At 52.6% G+C, this 18,754-nt stretch overlaps 1 protein-coding gene across 4 annotated transcripts in view; it reads left to right on the top strand.

The window, feature by feature from the left end:
- ftz-f1 (ftz transcription factor 1) overlaps nt 1–18,754 on the top strand; it is a 290,320-nt gene that overhangs the window by 159,224 nt on the left and 112,342 nt on the right. For 3 of the 4 annotated variants that reach the window (XM_089581196.1, XM_089581194.1, XM_089581195.1), the window contains one exon: nt 17,792–18,097. The exons of the other annotated variant lie outside the window; for it this stretch is intronic. In XM_089581196.1, coding sequence (XP_089437322.1) covers nt 17,792–18,097 — 306 coding nt within the window. The remainder of the gene's footprint in view (nt 1–17,791; nt 18,098–18,754) is intronic. 4 annotated transcript variants of the gene reach the window in all.

Raw genomic sequence — 18,754 nt, 5'->3', positions numbered from 1 at the left:
ACTTTCTGCGACCATCCGAATTGCGCTGTTTGCCGGAGTTAGCTTTTAAAAGCTACCGGCGCGGCCCTATACGAGTATAATGCAAACATTGTGAAACTAAATGTGCGCAATCTGAAGAACCTCTTCCGATCCGATATGTTTGGCATATCGTTGCTGTGGCAATCTTGAGTTAATAAATTTTATTATTATTATTATTATTATTATTATTATTATTATTATTATTATTATTATTATTATTATTATTATTATAAAAACGCGTGTCACTGAGTGAATGGTGTATGCCGCGGGTAGACCATTACCACCACTAAGGGAAGCGTAGCCGCTTTAGTGCGGGTATTTCAGCAAAACTGGAAAACCGAAAGCGGAACCGAGCACAGCGCCAGTAACGTTTGCTGCCGAGCGTACGAAAATCAGAAAACTGCGATGCTTTTCGCACTGCCCGAGAGCGAAGGGACCGACAAGGATAGCCTCCCTCGTTGGCGTCACGGCGGCAGCGCATTCTATTTGGTTAGCAGTTCTCCGTGGTTAGCAGGTGATCATGTGATCCCGTCGTGATGATGTCTTTTAGTTCTTTGCCATTACGCACTTGCTACGACGGCTGCGATGTAGAAGTGTTGCACGTGGCTGGATCCACTACTAGTGCGAGCCCAGTTGAGAGGTGGGGTAAGGCAAAGGGCGGGGGCCACCGACTCGGCCTCCGGTCCGGCGCGCGAACGTGGAGGGCATTCGGGCTTCTCCGGAGCGGCCGGTTTCCGCGTAGCCGCGCGAGTCGTGGGCCGGCTGTCCTTGCGCCGCGGCCCCGCCAATGTGTGCCACCAGTGCCAAGGCTGGGGCCGCGCGCCCCCGTGCTCGTTCTGTCGTCGTCGCTTAGTCTGCTTGCGTCTCTGGCTACTGCTGCTGCTGCTGCCGCTGCTGCTACTACTACTACTACTACTACTACTACTACTACTACTACTACTACTACTACTACTACTACTACTACTACTACTACGAACACAAGGAGATCCCCTCCATTTTCTCCTGAGCCCACAACAGCGCGGCCCCCGCCGTTATCCTTAATAACAGTAGTCGGTCAATATTTATAGCTCCCAGGAACAGTGAGAGCCTTTGCACTGGCGCACTTTGGGAGGAAAACAAAAGAAAAAAAGAGTATAAACGAGAAACAGTGGGAAAAGTGGACGAGCATCAATTCGCAGTTCCCAGTAGGGTGAAAAGTCGTGACAGTGAGAGACTAGAATTGTGAGGTTTGAACTGTGATATTTAACGTCCCGAATAAGCATCGCATGGGATATGAGGGACGCCGTAGTGGAGGCCTCCGGATTAATTTAGACCACCTGGAATTCATTAACGTGCGCTGTTTTTCTTTCTTTCTTTTCTTTTTTCTGACACCATTGATGTTTCATCGTACTGTGCGTTTTGCAGTTGTAAATTACGCTGAAAGAGGCGCATCGATTAAAGTTTTCAGTTTGCTTTGAGAGCAGCTGCGACCAAGCTATAGGGACTGCTGAACTGGGGCGGTAAAACCGAAACCGACAAGATGGCCGGAGCCGTCGTGATACGCAGTTACATTAGCCGCAGTTAACACTAAAAAAAAAAATGCTGGCGGTTTAGCATTGCTAACCGCGCAGTATTGTGCGAAAGCAGGTTTATGCAGGTGGACACCAACGACACGTAGAACCTGAGAGCGTGATTGAAAGCGCGTTTCCTTTCCTTTCGTGACAGGCGCACAGACGGAAGTTGATGAAGACGACAATGTGCAGTGCACAGCGCGTTAGAAATTCCCATTACAAAGTTGGGACTCACTTTATCGGTCCCGCTTCTTTTCTTTTTCGGTGCTAGCGCCATGTTTGCGAATACCTTCACAATTACATTTCCGCGTTTAAAGGATCTTTCAGTAATTTTTATGTATTCAGTTCTCTGGCCTTCTCTGCCGTTTTTTTTCTCTTTCCTCTTTAATTATTCCGGTTTATTACCCTAAGCGCGCTTGGCACCAGTTTACCCTCTTTTTTGGCTTTCGGCTGCTGACCCGAAAGACGCGGGTTCGATCCCGGCCGCGGCGGCCGAATTTCGATGGAGGCGAAATTCTAGGAAGGGAAGGTAGAGAAGACTGCTCTCGGATTTCCTTCGCATCAATCCAGTTGATTGCCCCTCAGTTTTTTTTTTTTTTTATACATCGCCTCACTGTCGATGAGGTGCTCACCGTCTTCTAAATGTAGGACCGGAGGAACATATCATCCTCCTCGTCATCATCAATATCGTCACTTTCGAAGGTGACAGTAGCGAGAAAGAAAGGGTTGGTTTGGTTTGGTTTATTGTGGTTTAACGTCCCGAAGCAACTCAGGCTATGAGGGACGCCGTAGTGAAGGGCTCCGGAAATTTCGACCGCCTGGGGTTCTTTAGCGTGCACTGACATCGCACAGCACACGGGCCCCTAGAATTTCGCCTCCATCGAAATTCGACCGCCGCGGCCGGTATCGAACCCGCGTCTTTCGGACCAGCAGCCGAACGCCGTAACCACTGAGCCACCGCGGCTTGGCGAAAGAAAGGGGGAACTCGCAGATATTTTTTTAGATAGTCCACCGACAGTCTTTAGACAGTCTCAAATGAAGCCTTTTGGGGCTCGCGGGTGTCTGCATGGAGGCATTGTTGGAAGCACCCCATATGGGTTGATTTCGGACCTCCGTGCGGGAGCGGTCCCGAGCGGCAGCTGAGCGGTCACCGCTGAGGTTACGGCCCATTCGCGCTTCCCGCCTCGTGCGTCGCAGCTTGCCGCTGTCGGAATGAGGACGCGTCCAGTTAAGCTGCTGCTGCTGCACACGTCTTCGAGGAGGCGCGCGAGCCGCGCAGACAAAGATGGCCGTCCCCGAGTCCGGCTGCGGAGCTAGCCGTGTTTGCTCGACTTCAGTAATCGTATAAGTTATCGCCTCGCTGTGCTTCCTTTGGAAAATTACGCCGTTTTTTTTTCTTATCTCCCATTTTGTCTTCCTTTTTTTATCTCTTATTTATTTATTTTTTTTATTTCACTGATTTTTCGAGAACTTGGTATGTCTGAACGAACGATATGGAAAGCGCGAGCAAAGAAAGATTTGGAGGACACACATGCGGCAGATTAAAACCTCACATGCCTGTGATTGGGCTGATGTTTTTGTTTTAGGCTGAAGCCGTTTTTGTTCAGTTTATGTGGTTTTTTAACTGACTAGTAAGCATAGCGTGCGCGAGCAAATAAAGATTTGGGTGACACACATGCGACAGATTCAAACTCTGACTGGGCTGATTTTTTTTTTTTTTTGAGGTTGCAGTCGTTTCTGTTAAGTTTATATAGTTTTTAACTGACTTGTGAGTATAGCGTGTGCGAGAAAAGAAAGATTTGGGTGACACACATGCGACAGATTAAAACATCATATGCCTGTGATTGGGCTGTTTTTTATTTTTTGTTTTTTCGAGGAGGCTGCAACCGTTTTTGTTCAGTTTATATACTTTTTAACTGACTTGTGAGTAGCGTCATAGATTCAACCATGTCCAGTTATATGGCTAAAATTCGCGAGCTTACGAGAATTGGCGACCTGCCATCGCCTGCCTTCTGCTCAAAAGCACATCCGGCCAATGTGTCTGGTGTCGTCGGCTTTGGGGAAACGGGAAATTTATATGCGATTTATGTTTCTGAAATGTGCACATGAGACCGCAGCATGTAGCAGTGGGCCGTTAAGTATGCTCCGGCTGCCGTCACTGTGTGTCCCAATCTCGAGCCCTTGTATTCGATTGCCATCACCTAGTTCAGTCGAAGACAGTGTGGATGGTGGGATACATGGGCTCGGAAAGAAAGCTGCCCGCTGCATTGCTAATGTTTCATACTGCTACCACACTCATGATCTGCTTGCTCAATTAAAGTTCGTTAGTCTACAACAAATTTATAATTACCGTCTGCTATACATGCTGCACTTTTCAAGCGTATGTCACGAGCAGTTCCTGAAGAAATTGTGTGCTCTTACATTGCAAACTCGCACATACCGAACCAGGTCATCTGAGGAGTGGTTTGTGCCGCGGCCGCGGACGCATTATCATCTCCAAACATTAACGTACAATGTACCATTTCTGCTAAACAAGCTGAAAACACATTTATTATTAAAACACATTCTATTAAACTAACAGCATTGCACGACATATTTGTTGCGGGGCAATTTTCTTAGAACTCAGTTTTGATTTTGTTGCGGAAATTGTGTGACTGGACATTCAGAGAGAGTGTTGTTTGTCTTCTCATCGGGACCTCGCATGGACAACGCTTTATAATACTAATTCTATTCGTTTGTAGCGCAACTTTACTGTTATGCAGATTATTTTCTCCTTTCATCAACATAATTTAGCATGTATTCCATTCCAATATTCTCTTGTATTTCAACTATTGTACTGTGTACGTAATGTATATATTCGATTGCAATATTCCCCTGTATTTAAACCATTGCACTCTGTATCTAGAGTCGCTGCTGCCGAAATGGCTCCCTGACCTTGTCCAGCTATTTGTTAGGAAAGCCATCAATATTGTAGCAGTGTTGAAAAATAAGTTTGATTTGATTTGATTTAAAAAAAAAAAAACACCGTGCTACATTTTTCAAGGAACGCCCCGATACAGTGCAGTGCGGGTTGCAGATCTGAGTCCGAACCTGCAAGAGTTCGGAAGTCGGGCCTTCCCGTCCTTCGTTTGCCGAAGTAGGGGCGTGTTTGCTAAGCTTCCTCTCTCCGGAGAGCGCTGCGCCAGAGCCGAGGTTCGCTCTGCGTGTGAGGTAGAGACAGAGTGCATAAAGTCATTGTCGACGTGTTCTTGCCTTTCCGCAGGTATTGTTTCGCTTTTTGGCGAGTAATTAAGGGTTTTCCGGAAAAAACAGTAAGAATTGTGCGGTTGTTGTTTGTTTGTTTGTTTGTTTTATAGCGCCCCTCGAAAAGATGCGCAGCGGAAGTCGCGGTCTTGCGGCGTCGCGTTGTGCGACGTGCAACGCAGTGGCGGCCGAGAGATAAGCCGATTTTCCGGGTGCAGTGCGGCGAAATTGTCCCATTCCGGGCGTATCGCGCCCACAGCAAACAAAGCACATCACCGGCGGCCGATAGTGGCGTTCGAGGTTAGCGGTTCCCCGTAGCGCGCGCCCCCCTTTGCTACTGCTGCCCGCAAGCGTCCGTGGCGTTTGCGCCAGCGGCGGCAAAAACCGCGGCGACGAGGGGCGCCTGTTTGCGCCGGCCGTCCTTCGCGGACGCCGCCCGGTGTTCGCGCACGAGCGGGCCGCACGTGCGTCTGATGCACAGTGACTCTCGGTTGGGCGACTGGACGGTTAGGCATTCTAACGTGTCTCTATTTGGCCACGGGCGTACCGGTGCTATGCCCTCTTTGCACTGCCATCATATGGTACCACTGAGAAGGCTTGCGCACAAAGAGACGCACAAAATTAGTTACTCACCGCTTCAAGGAGTGTTGAAGTATGTTTAAAGAAAGTTTTTTTGTGCTGTTAAGCACCCTCATCTTAAATACGTTACAGGAATGGTTTGTGTAAGTTTGCTTCATGGCAATCGCAGCCATTGCGGTACCGGGCAGCATCACGCATTCAGTCCTCAGAGTAACAACGGATCATCAGAAGGCTCTACCGACATGACTGTTACCGCTGTTAGCAGGTTATGATGCCTGTAAATAATTTCCAGGGACCATGCATAGCAGTGTAGTGAATGCATGACACTGCAGCCGTCGCTTTCGCCTCGGTGTATAAACTCTGAAGCACCGAGGAAAGATAAGGTGCGGTGTCGTTGCGTGGTCGAGGCGAAATGCTGCTGTTCGCTCAGAGCTCGGCTACACTGCAGTGTTTGGGGAATTTACCTCACATGCAGTCCGAAGGGGCGCTGAGAACAACTCCATCAAAAATTTGGCCGTGGTAAAATTTAATTGTTTTTAGCATTTCGTGCCTCTGCGGCCGTTTTTTCGGCAGCAGAAAGACGTATTGCCGAGAAATATGGAGTTGAAGGAGTTGAACAAGGTTTTCTTTTTCACGGCACTCAGTTCAGGCCCGTGATGCTGATGATGGCGTCGAGTGAATTAGGGAGTTTTAGCATAGCGCAGTCCGCGTTCCGCTATACCTTGACTCGCTTACGCGGAGACCCAGCTGTACCTCGCGCACTGCTTGGTGTGTGCGCATCGGGGTCATCTGCGCATGCGCACATTGCTCCCAGCGGAGGCGGATCGCAGTAGTCCGTGATCATTGGATGGAAATGGATGGCTGTCTTCTAGCGCCAGAGATCCGCAAAAAATTATCGCATATTGCTTGTGAAAATGTCCTGTGGAGTCTACATGTGCGTTTCATTTTCTGGCCTCTTTGTCTCTAGAACACGATAATCAGTCGATGTAGGCTAAGTACAATTTGTACCCAGTTTCCCTTTGAGGTAAGAGGTGAGGGCAAATGTGTGAAAAGCAAGCTCGCGTGTTAGTGTCCTTTTTTTATTTTTTTGTCTACATTCCTGCTTCTCTGTGGCGCATCACTCATCTAAGCGCTTGCCAGTCATGGAACTGTATTCGTTAGCACGCTTCTGAACCAGAATCTTCGATTCGAGTGATTTTTTTCTGTCTTGAAATCATGGTAACCCAGATTATAAAGACAAGGACGAGAACAAAGACGTCAATTCCTTATACAGTAGTGCCTTCTTATTATGATATGAGCATTTCGGTTCGCGAGCAAAAACTGTCGATAAAGCGAGTCGTCCACAATAATGAATCAGGAAGAAAAACATCTGAAAAAATAAACACTTTATGATTAAGTGCTGTTTCTGTGCACAGTACTGCGCCGTGAAGGGGAACTTAGACAAAGTTTTGGGTGCTCCAGTTGCACTATCCTAGTCACCATTATCTTTAAAAAAAAAATATTGTGGTTCAGTTCGAAGCGCCCAGTGGTCTGCGCCTCACGGCGTAGTGACGTATCTCGTACTGTGACTGTTGACATCGCACTAACTGCTAGGACATATCTGTCACTCAGACATTTGCACTTTCCTACTGACATCCGCTCAAAATACGGGAAAGGAAACATCCGGTGGAGTAGTCTAGATTTTGTTCTCATCACACTCTATATTAACGCGACAAGAATACATATTCCCCAATCGTCTCTGCGCATTTTCACCCTGTCCATTGTCCGGACGGCGAGTTTCCACATTGACGAGGCGTAAATACACCGAAAAAGTTTGGGCCCCAGACCAAAGCGAGTCGTCTGTAACAACGAATTGTGAAAAAACAGAAAAAAATTCATTTTTTTTTATATAACATCTTATTTTGCGCGCAGTGGTCGACAGTGAAGGAAAAATTTGACAATCTTGGCAGCTGCAAGTGCATTATCCTGGCTGCCATGATAGTTTAAATAATGCGGTGCAGTTTGCAGTGGCTAGTGGTTCATCAGGCGCGTAAATTAGCGAGGCGTAAATATATTGCCGAATTTGGTCCCCAGAAAAATTGTCCATAATTCCGGTCGTCCGTATCACTGGAGTCGTTAATTAACGGGACGTGACTTAACCCCTTCTCCTCTGCTCCATTCCAGCTTTTTTCCCTAATTTCTTGTACTTGTTGGTCCTGTTGGCTGTCAGAGTGGGAGGGAACCCAGAAGAGTATGAAAAATATGTGTACAAGAACTTTTTCCTTGAACACCAAAGCAAACTAGACATCACATGATGCGCTAGGAGAGAGAGGGACCCTCGCGGGGGTCAAAGCTCTTCCCCTGACAAACAGCGTAGCGATTCTCCGTCGCCGGTGTGGCGCGGCCAAATGTTGCGGTTCATTGTAGACCCACTGGGAAACGCACAGTGCAAAGCCTGCCCGCCTCTGTGCCTTGTCAACCCTTTGGTGCGTGGAAAGGCAGCGATTGTGGGGAGGCGAAGAGCCGACAGACTGGCTGGAGTCGGGTCACTTAGAGTTCCTCTAGGGTCACTGGCGTGTCGGCGCCCCCTGGGCGTCAGTATCTTGGCAGGGGATTAAGGTTGAAGGACGAGCGTACTTTAATCCCCTCCCATCGGAGAGGGCACGCAGCACAGACAGTGACTAACAGTGGCGCATTGGCGCCTTCCCTTGTGGTCTCCAAGCTTGGCTCTCTTGGTTCCCAGAACCGCACACGTGCGTTCGTTTAGCCACTAACTAGCTTTCTGATATCGGCATCCGCCGAAGAACCCCCCCCCCCCCCCCCCCCCCCAACCCCCACTCTGCGTCTTCCCGGAGCCGACTCCCATGCAGTGGAACGTTGTCCCACCGGCGCCCTTTTGTGTGCGGCGGACTGTGTTTTAGTCCGTCGGGAGGTTTCCTTCCTGCCGGGCATTGCACTATCATCTGCCAACGTTCTTTGTAGAGTGCGCACTGGGCACTCGTGCTCTATCTGGCCTTGGCGGTGGCATTCACTGTGCTGCACAAAGCAGGCTTGCCTGGCTTGAGCATTTTGAAAGGAAATCCTACATCGAAGAAATTTTCGGAAATGCAGCAATAGTAGCCCATATTAATTAAAGCCGTATTGCTTGCCCGTCGTGGTATTTCCTGCTCCTTGTCTTGCAGTGAACTACAAATACCGGATAAACCGCGCGTGCAGTGTGCCACAGTGCACCAACACTGCCGTTCGCGACCGTGACGGCCGCGTTTCGGTGGAGGCGAAACGCAAAAGGCGCCCGTGTGCTGTGCGGTGTCAGTGCACGTTAAAGATCCCCAGGTGGTCGAAATTATCCCGGAGACCTCCACTACGGCACCCCTTTCTTCCTATCTTCTTTCACTCCCACCTTCCTCCCTTCCCTTACGGCGCGGTTCGGGTGTCTACCGAGATATGTGGCGCAGTTACTGCGTCATTCCGTTTCCTCAAAAGCCAGTTTATTTTTTATTCATAGCCCAGATCTCCTTTGTGGGGGGATGTTAAAATGGGGCCTCGGAGCTAATGGCTGCCGACTTGAAGCGACGGCGCGTTGCTCTCGTGTCCAGGAGCAGGCTAGTGCCGCACAGCGCGCACCATAGCGGGTTTTGTCCTGGCGTTAGACTACATGTCTGCGACCGCAAGCCCTGTCCGCGGAAGCAGCCGCCACCAACATTAGTATATCTATAAACACTGGGCGCCATCTTGAAAAACGGACATTCAGCACATCTGTTTTGCGTTCAGTGTTTTGTATTACTTTGCAGTACGACGAGCTAGGACACATGTAATTCTTCGAGGCAAAGATTTGGACACGGCGAATCAGTTGAATGGTGACACTTTTCTGTTCAGTATGTAAGCAAGCCCCACAGCCGCGCCGAGCTTTCGAGTCGGCAGACACCTCCGTACAAGTGGTTGGTTTTTAGGATTGGCTGATTGTTCGGGCTTATCAAGCGCTTATATTCTGGTCGTTTCTCTTCTGCGGTGTCCCGGCTGTGCGCCGTTCGATTTATTGAGCTGGTAGGGGAAATTAACCGATCATCATCATCACCATCATGAAACAGCGGAGGGTTTCCCAAGCACACACATACACTCACGAAGTTCTCTTTATTCTGCGTCTCAGGCGGTAGTAAGCGCACGTGGCAGTTCCTTCGGTGTGTCCCGACCCGAGGTAGGGGAACCCGGAAGGGAAGGCCTAGACTCCGGCCTTCTTTTTTTCTGCCTCTCTTTCTCCTCGTGGTCCCCTCCCGGAAGCAAGGGGCGCGTTGAGGGACCAAGAAGGAGCTGCTGAAGCGGGGAAGCGGAGTACCGGCAAGGGGATGGGAAGACAGCAAAGCTGGGTTACTGGGGAAATAGGGCGTTCGGCTTCTGTCCTTTTATTTTTCTTTCATCAGTACTGCTTCCTTCTTCTTCGGTGCTTAGCCCCCACGGGGCAGGCCGGAAGATCGACAGGAGGTGTACGAAGACGTACAACGCCCGTCGGAGGGGCAGGAGGAAGGGCGGCGGGTTGGCGCAGGGGCCTGTGTTTGCACTACTACCCTAGTTGCGTGCCATCTTTTGTCCGATATTTATCGAGTGCTCTGTGCACCCACTTTCGGATATCTTCGTCCTTCCTTTCTCCGCCGCGGAAGCCTCCACTTTTAAGGTGCTCTCGTTTGCTCCCCGCACGTGGTTGTGCGCTCGCCCAATCTTCCTCCCTCCTGGACGCGGGGCCCCAGCTCTGCCCCCCCCCCCCCCCCCCCCCCTCTCTTTGCGCGCTTTTCGGTGTTGTAGTTGTTATGCGTCGAATGCTGCCGCTCGCTGTGGTCTGTTTTCACTTTCGCTGAAGAGACAAGAAATCTTGGGAAGGGGGGGAGTCGCGCTTTTTGCTCGTCTTTGTTACACGCGGAGCTTGTGTTCGAACATATGGCCGTCTCTACTGCTTCCGCCTGCTGTTCGTGTCAGCCACCCTGTCCCCTCTCAGGGGCGATCGAGCGAGATCAGTGTGGACGGAATAAACGCGTACAAGCTACGCTATCGTTGTCTGTATTGTGTTTACCCATTGTGGATGATTTCAGTCCGCGTGAATAACGCTATTATATGCGCCCATTGCGGTGAACACTTTTCGGGCGTCGTTGGCCATGGGTAAGCGGTACGAACAAGTTTTCGAGACACTCGTTTCACGCGTAACTCACTGTAATTGTTATTGGAGTCGAACGGCAGCGCCAGCCCTCTTGGTCCATCCGGCAGCGGAGCCGTCACAGCGCGAGCTGACGAGAAAGCGTCAAGTTTGGGACCGCGTAATGAAATTGGTCCGAGAGAAAGTTAGTAATTGGTGCTCATTAGAGATTCGTTACTCGCTCTGTAGGTAAAAAACATCGAAAAGGAGAAAAATAAACGGCCCGTGCCCGCTCCGAGTGTACTTACTGGGGATGGAAAACGAGAAAGCTGTGAGAAGGAATCATTCTTGGACATGACCTGTCGAGGAGGTCGGAATATTAGTCGAAAACGTAGCCGCCTCGATTCTAAAAGAAAGGACTGTATTGCGGAGCAGACGCTGCCGTTAATATGCCCCAGTGTGTAATAGAAGCAGCGAGAACTAGAATAGCCGGGTGCTTGACTCGCCCCGTATTCATCTTCTCGGTTTGGAGAGTGCTGTTCCTTGGTGTCGCTATTGAAATGTGTTTTCTTTCTGTCTCGCTCGCGCGCCACGTGTTTTGTTCAATTTTCTTGTATTTTGGGGGAGTGAAAACACCGGTTACGCCCTTACGGCGCATGTTCGTTGGCTGTCACTGCGTTCGCGACGTTAAAGATCCCCGCGTGGTCGAAATTATTCCGGAGCCCTCCACTACGGCACCTCTTCCTTCTTTTCTTCTTTCACTCCCACCCTCCTCGCTTCCCTTGAGGCGCGGTTCGGGTGTCCACCGAGATATGCGAGACAGTTACTGCGTGGCCGAGCATATACGTGGCCGAGATGCACTCAGGTAACCAAGTTGTTGGGGGCAGTATTCCTGCCCTCGTCAGGAATAGGTGGGGAGTGGGGCACACCGCGCGCTGAGCACAGCAGGTTACCGAGTTCAGCGGCTGTGTACAGCTGCTCATCTAGCGAGGCGTTAATCAAAGAATCGCCCGGTTTTAGGGCAGCGTCAGATAAATTATGCGCGGAGAGTGTCGTGAGACAGTTAAGTGAAAAGAATAACCATATGTCGCGGGAAACGCCACACGGAGAGCAAAGAAGTGATGGTGCGATGACGTGGGCCCTAGCTCTAGATGAGGGAGAAAATTTGGAAACGCTGGCGCACATTATTATTATTATTATTTTTTTCGTGGCTGTCGATATCGTGTCGTCATTCCTAGCAAACCTCCGGAGTGTATAGGCAATGGAATAGAGCGGGGAATAAGCGTCGTCTCTGCATTGTCCTGGTTTTCATTGCGTTGAGCAGTGACGGTCGTGCCATGGAATGTGTCGCCGCTTATATCAGCCGGTAGCGTCCATGCCTGGTGCTCGAAAACGTATCACTGTGAGTGTGAATTGTGTGGTTTAATGTCCCGAAGCGACCTAACCACTGAGCCACCGCGGCAGGTGAACATATAACTAGCGGCGTTTGCATGATGGAGTTGAGTTGACGAGTTGAGTTGAAAACCGGTAACTGGGTTCATGTAAACACCGCAGAGTCGGGTCCGGGAGTCGAGGGAGCGAGTTCAGTTAACTCCGCTGCTTGGGGTGGGTTGACTTTGCTAGACCCCAGCGGCAGATAGCATGTAAACTAGATCTAGTCTAAGAGTCGGGTCAGTGGGAGGGGAGATGATAAATGCGAGCCCGCTTTTGGCTTGCTCCGTCGCGCCTTCGAGCCAGCGGTGCCAGCCGCGACCTTGGAGGCTGCCACTGCCCTCTCTCGCTGCGCTGCTCTACGCATGGTGCCGCAGCAGTTGAACCGGTCTCGACTTGCTAAAGTGGAGTTCATGTAAACACGCAGCCGTCGAGGTGGGCTGGCCTTGCTCAACTCAATCTCCTGGCTTGACCCGCCGCTTTCGGGTTCATGTAAACGTGGCTACTCCTGCCCATATTTTGTAAATATCCTAAGCTCCTGAAGGTTTTTTTTTTTTTTTAGAAATGTCGTGAACGCATTCCCTGACGCTCCTGGTTGCGTCGTTTGCTGACCAGACGGACCCTTTTCCTAATGCGAATGAAGTAGACAGTATACTCTTGACGTGTGCGGAGGAAACGTGTGCACGGGACCGTGCAGATACCTGTTGCAGCGCCACCGCAGGTCTCGTGTTGAATACCCGTCACAAGCTTGCTGCGCAGATCTCCCGATTAAGTTTCCTGTGCTTCCCGAGCCATTGCATCATGCGTTGGTGTTTCGAGGGACCCGGAGCATGCGGCTTCCCACGACGCCGCCGCCTGCGGAGACACTGCGAAGCAGGCTTCTCCGCACAATAAGCGCGGGTAGTCGTCGCTCGGGCTCGTTGCAGTGCAAATGGAACCCAAATTGCGGTACATTTGGAATAGTTGTCGATGCTGTCTTAGTGATGTGTGTATCGAATTGGTCCGGCTTTCCTGATATCAAATGTAGAGTAGGGTTTATTGTAGTGTTCATATTCACTTTGTCCAACTAGACCTCGTTAGGGAAGGTACGTTAACCGGGTTTCTTTGATTGATGTCTTCAGGAACTGAGTTCCCGGGGATGACAGCCTGACAAAGACGGAAGGAATTACCAGGCAGTTTTGATCACTTATTCCGACTTGAGTGCATGCAGTGCACAGGCGTGCCTGGGACATGCACTTGACATAGGGTACGCGCTTGTCTTTTAGTTAAGAAGAACTTCTTGTTGGGCGAGTTGGTGCATACTGTTGTAGGTACGAATTGCGCACAAAAGACACACAGGAAAAACACGAGGGAGACTGAAAGAGCGCGCGTCATTTCTCAGTCGCAGTGAGCAGCCAGCTCGCCCAGTCCGCACTGACAAGTGTGAGGCTCCCATGGAATGTAACCTTTCTTGCACGCACCCATTCGAACCCGTGTGTTCGCGCACGCACACATGAAGTCAGTCTAGACGCGCGGCGGCCTCGGTGTGTAAGGCCCCACCCATGTTTCGAGTTCGTTTCATCGCATCATAGTGCGGCGCGCAGCAAAGATACACATGGTCGCACAGGCGGAGACGTGTCCGAGTGAGGCGAAGGCTGCCGTTACTGGGTGGGGGTGCTTCCACGTCGAACCCTGAGCGGGGAGAAGTCGGGCTGCCGGAAAATTAAAAAGCCAGCCGCGCCAGGGAGACGGAAAGAAACATCGTGAGAACGGAGGTCGTCCGTGCCGCTTGCGGCGTTTATTATTTTTCTCTTTCGCTTCGGTCTGGCTTCGCTTTCGCCGCCGGCTGGCCTTCCCGGCGGAGGCCGCCGCGAAGGTTCCTTCCTTCCTCCGCGTCGGCCGGAGCACTGCTTGCGAGGCGCTCTGCCGCCCGTCTCGAGGTTGCGGGCCTGGGCGCCGACCGCGTGGCGTGGACGGCGCTTGTGCACGCTCAGCGGACTGCCTCGTTCGGACAGAAACGTGGCGCTTCTACGCCTACACTGCCTACCCGTGCGCGCGTTGGCTGCTCGCGGTCTTGCGGATGCCAGCTCCCAGACGCTCCTTGTTGGACTGTTGGAATCAGCTGTGTGTGCAGTCCGGAACTCCCCGCACACGTCGCTCCGATATGCTGTACGGTGGTGCTTTATGATGCGTACTCTCGTGAGGCACGCTGGCGCGAGTTCGAATTACCTAGTTCTACTGGTACGCGTGGAAGGAGGGGCGAGTCAATGTCTGTATCGATTCGCGTGCGTCCGCAGTTTCGGCGCTGTTTCCCGGAAGCGTTTGTTGGCTTTGGGCTTATTAAGTCGTGAATGAGAGCAACACTATGCCTAGTATTTCACTGCAGTGTGTATTCCTGGACGGCCTGCCGCTACTGACCACTTGGCGGAACCCTTGGTCTGCTTTTTTGAAAGCGGGAGGGCGAAGTAATGAAACAAGGCCCGCACATAGACATGAAGGCTTACGCACGGTTCATCATGTGTTGCGCTGTGTCGGTGCGCGAAGGAGTGTGTGTGTGCTGCAGCTTCAGATAACGTTAGGTTCCAATTTCATGCACCTTGCACGAGCGACCCGCCACAAACGTGCGGCGGGTCGAGCATAGGACGAATGCTGCCGGTACGCTGTCCGTAAGCGCGCTGCTGGTGGCAGCAGCATCCCGATGAAGTGCGACTATTGCAAAAGTGCACGGTGGACCAACTAGCACTGATCATCCGCATTATCGCGGATGTAGTTTCCTGCCGTTTGAGTTCATTTACCCTCCGCTTCCAAAGAGTATCGTCCTGGAATTCGTTTATTTTTAACCACGTAGACCGGAGAAACGACGTTCGATGTACTGGATCTAATTCACTTGAAATGACATTACATCTTCCAGTCGCGAGCGGTTATGCTTTCTCTGCACCATCCCGGCGAGAAAATGTCCCCGACCCCTTCGTAGAAACAAATTGAAAAGAAAAAAGAAGCAGCAGCTAGAAAGAGTCGCCGGAATGTGAGCTGCCTCGGAAAGAATTGGCGCCGCGTAGCCAGACAAAAGGGTTTAGCGTTTCTTTCTCCCACGCCAGCCAGCCGATCATTCGGTGGGAACAGGTCCGCCGCCGGCCACACGAGACGTTGGCAGGTGCGGGTGCCCAGCAGTGGTTCCCAGCAGTGGTTCTCCCTCCCGGCGGAGGGACTTCGTACTCGCAGATGGCCGATCACATTTCCGTGTCCGACACTCGCGGCGAATTGGGTTGGGTGCCGGCTAGACGCGCCGCCTGTGCGGTCAGCGACCAAGGACGATGCCGGGCATGTTGTGCAGCAGGCAGCGAAACTTTACGGGGTGCGCGTGTAGGGCTGGAAGCAAGGATATTTCGGCGTGCGGCTAACCGACGCCACGGCCACCAGCAATGGCACGTTCCGCCAGCAATGGCTGGTAGAACGTGCGGTGGTCGCTACATATGGGGCCCCAGACTAGGGGCATCACCTGAGGGGGGTGGGGGGCTTAATTTCCAGTCAGTAAAGATGTTTTTGTACTATACTAGAAACAGACATGGAGAGGGCACTTTGGCTCCGTCTTAAGGGTATGACGCAATAGCATTGATGGGTTAATGCCCATGCGTGCGTAATGGGACATTCTCGACTTTGCATTCATACATCCCTGGGAGTCCTCGTACCACTGCCCTGCGATGGCAGGGGCTGCCCCCGGTGGCACTTGAGGGACCCAGGTTGCTCTTCCCGAGAAGCCTCTCGCGACCAGTCATTAATTTATGTGCCACCTACCACAGTGGGCAGTTTGCTCACAATCGAATGGGCAGGTTGTGGCGACATCACAAGGTCTCGTGGCCTAGGTTTCTTCTTTCGGGATTCTTCGACCACGCCGCCGCAGATGACGACGCTTGGTTCCCGCTGAACGAGACCCTTAACGCTGTCGCGTTAATAGTATTAAATTGCATGGCAAGACATTTCGCTCAATATGTTCAGTTCCCATCGCGAGCAAGCAGCTTGCGGAGTACTTTTCATATCTAGGTAAGTAATCCGAGTGCTACGACTCATTTGAAGAGAGCTTCGAACACGGCATTTTGTAAGCCATTTGATTTCTCTTTATGTTGTTTTTCAATGCGTGTTGTCTGTTTTGTGATCTCTGTTGCTTGGTCTGAAAACTTGGCGCTGTGATACCAGTGGCAGTGGGTGAACTTCAGTGTCAATTTTTACTTTATCCCGCCGCTGTGTTGTTTGCGCCCATGCCGCGAGTCTCCTCCGATGACTTTTTTCGCGCGTAGAGGTCTCCGAGTAGCGCCAACTTTTATGCTTCTGAGCGGCGGGGTGTTTTCAGAAGAGGAAAATTCTTGTAGCGCCATAATTTGAGGGCATTACACTGTCGGCTGTCCGTCGCGCTTGTGCGTCAGCGCGTTCTCGTGGCGCGAAGCCAATCCTGTCTGTGCGCCGCGTTGCGTTAGCACACCGAACACGTCTCTCTGATGTGGCGCTGAAGTGCGCTGCGTCTCCGCCTTCTGAGGTGCGTGGACGTGCTGCTCGTGTTTGCGACCGGCTGCTAGAGGGCAGTGTGCCCTGGAAACGACGGTTCAATTACATTTTCTGTGACGGAAAGTAGATGAGCCTTTTCCGACGTCGGATGCTGCTGAGCACCGGGACTTCGCTGAAGGGACAAACACCCTCTGCACTGTTTGATTCCGAAGTAGATATCAAATTCTGATCTTTCGATTTCACGCTGTAGCTGCTCAGCCATTGAACCGGAGACTCGCGTAATTGCATCGTTCACAACACGCTGAAAGTGCCGCTTCCAATAAGCGTTTCAGCGTAGTACTTCTGGCCTGTTCATTCTCGGGCGTACAGGGGCGCTGAGATGAGGGCCTTTTTAAAGCGCGGCGGCTGGGGTTGTGTTCACGGAGGCGTATTGGTAGTGGTTTTGATGGAAGCGCATCCGACACATAAAATCCGTCCCTTATTTGACAAGGTGCGCGCGGCCATCTGCCGCAGGAGGTAGTGTTGATAACTTCGCTGCTCGGGAGGCGTCCTTGGAGGCCACCGGTGCAGATGTCTGCCTTTGGCGCTGACCGGCGTTTTGTTGGCCAGCGGGCCTCTTCGCACCCAACAAGCGGCGGTGAAAGTGGCGGCGGGGAGACGACCCCTCCTGCGGCGGCGGCGATCGGAAGCGCGCCAGTGAAAGTTTTTTCCGCGCGCGACCTTGCTCCACTTCCGCGTCCCAGTGGCCCAGACTCGCGCGGCCTGCCCTCCTCCGCGGCGCGCGGCTCCCTCCTCGCAGCGCTCCCTCTCTCCGCGCCGCAACCGCCCATTGGCTGCCGCTTAGTAGGTCACCGCGCTCTTTTTCTTCTCTCTCGTTGTTTCGTTTTTTCTGCGCCGCCTCGGCCGCGCGCGCTTTTCTTTTTACTTTCATTCGCCCCCTCCCCTCGGTGCGTGCGTGTGTGTGTGTGTGTGTGTGGTTTTTTTTCTTTCCCTCGCTTTCCGGTCGCCGTGGTTCTGCCTTCCTCTCGCCGCGTGCTACTTGTTGACTGCTGCGCGGCATTCACTATCGTTTGCCGCCGCGGCCCGACCGGCTGTGCGTCGCTCGTCGTCCCGCCCGTGCGCTGTGCCCCCGGTGGCGTGCCCCTCGGAGAAGTACTGCGTCAAGTGCGCCGGCGTTCCGCCACTCGTGCTCGCGCCGTCCGACGCGAAGCAGTCTCTCGTCCGTGTGCGCGATTCTTGTGCTGCCATGCGCCTCCTGCCGGGTGGCTGACCCGCGGTGCGGCGAGATCGGCAGTCGCTACTTGTGTTCCCACTTTGGATTATCGCGCGCCCGCCGACAAGATGATGTCCCCTTTCATGGACGGCTCTCCGTTCTTCTACTCCCCTCCAGGCGCCGTGCTGAGCTCCTCGGGCCCGCCGCCCCAGCCTCCGCCGCATGGGGACGGCTACCCGGACGCGCCGGACACCAAGGAGGGCATCGAGGAACTGTGCCCCGTGTGCGGCGACAAAGTGTCGGGCTACCATTACGGCCTGCTCACGTGCGAGTCCTGCAAGGGCTTCTTCAAGCGCACCGTGCAGAACAAGAAAGTCTACACGTGCGTGGCTGACCGCAGCTGCCACATCGACAAGTCCCAGCGCAAGCGATGCCCCTTCTGTCGCTTCCAGAAGTGCCTCGACGTCGGCATGAAACTCGAAGGTGAGTCCCGTCCCCGCGCATCATGCGCCGGCGTCGCGCGCTGCTCATGGTCGCCCAGAGCGGCCGTGTGTCTGCGCGCCACGACCGGCTAGATGCGTCGAGTACTCGCTGGCGACCGCCCGTCGCCGCGGCAGCGCGCGCGCGCGGGGCCCACGCCGTCAGCGGCGGAGGAAACCAGTTTCGCGCGAGAAAAAAAGGCCTCTCTGCTTAGTCACCTCACCTGCCGTCTTCTTCACTAGGTGCGACGCTACGGTGCCTCGTGCGTCTGAATCGCCCCGTGAGATTGGAAGGCAGAGTTGTCCCCATGAGTCAAGTGCTGGATGCACGAGGGTTCCCCGAAATCATACCGCTAAGCGTAGCTCGGGTTTCGAAGGTCCTGTATTCGGTCTTAGCTGAGCGCACGAAACCATCCTAAAATCGTATCGTTCTGTGTTTAACCAAACGCCACTTTCCTCACGCATCCACGGATTAAACGAAGTGCCATGGTTATTATAAATACTGGCCTCGCGGCCTGTAAACGGCATCGCCTTTTGCGGAACCTGGCCCTGCGCGGTGCATTGCCGGGGTGCACACCTCCCGATCGCGCATGTGCGCGGCCGACGCCGTTCAAACCTGGCGGCTGGCGGGCGTAGAGGGCGCTTGGCTCCGCGGCGCTAT

This window comes from Amblyomma mixtum, chromosome 3 (assembly GCF_055824585.1).
Source record: "Amblyomma mixtum isolate Tamu chromosome 3, ASM5582458v1, whole genome shotgun sequence".
Taxonomy (NCBI): Eukaryota; Metazoa; Arthropoda; class Arachnida; order Ixodida; family Ixodidae; genus Amblyomma; species Amblyomma mixtum.
This window is presented reverse-complemented; position numbering and strand designations above follow the sequence as displayed.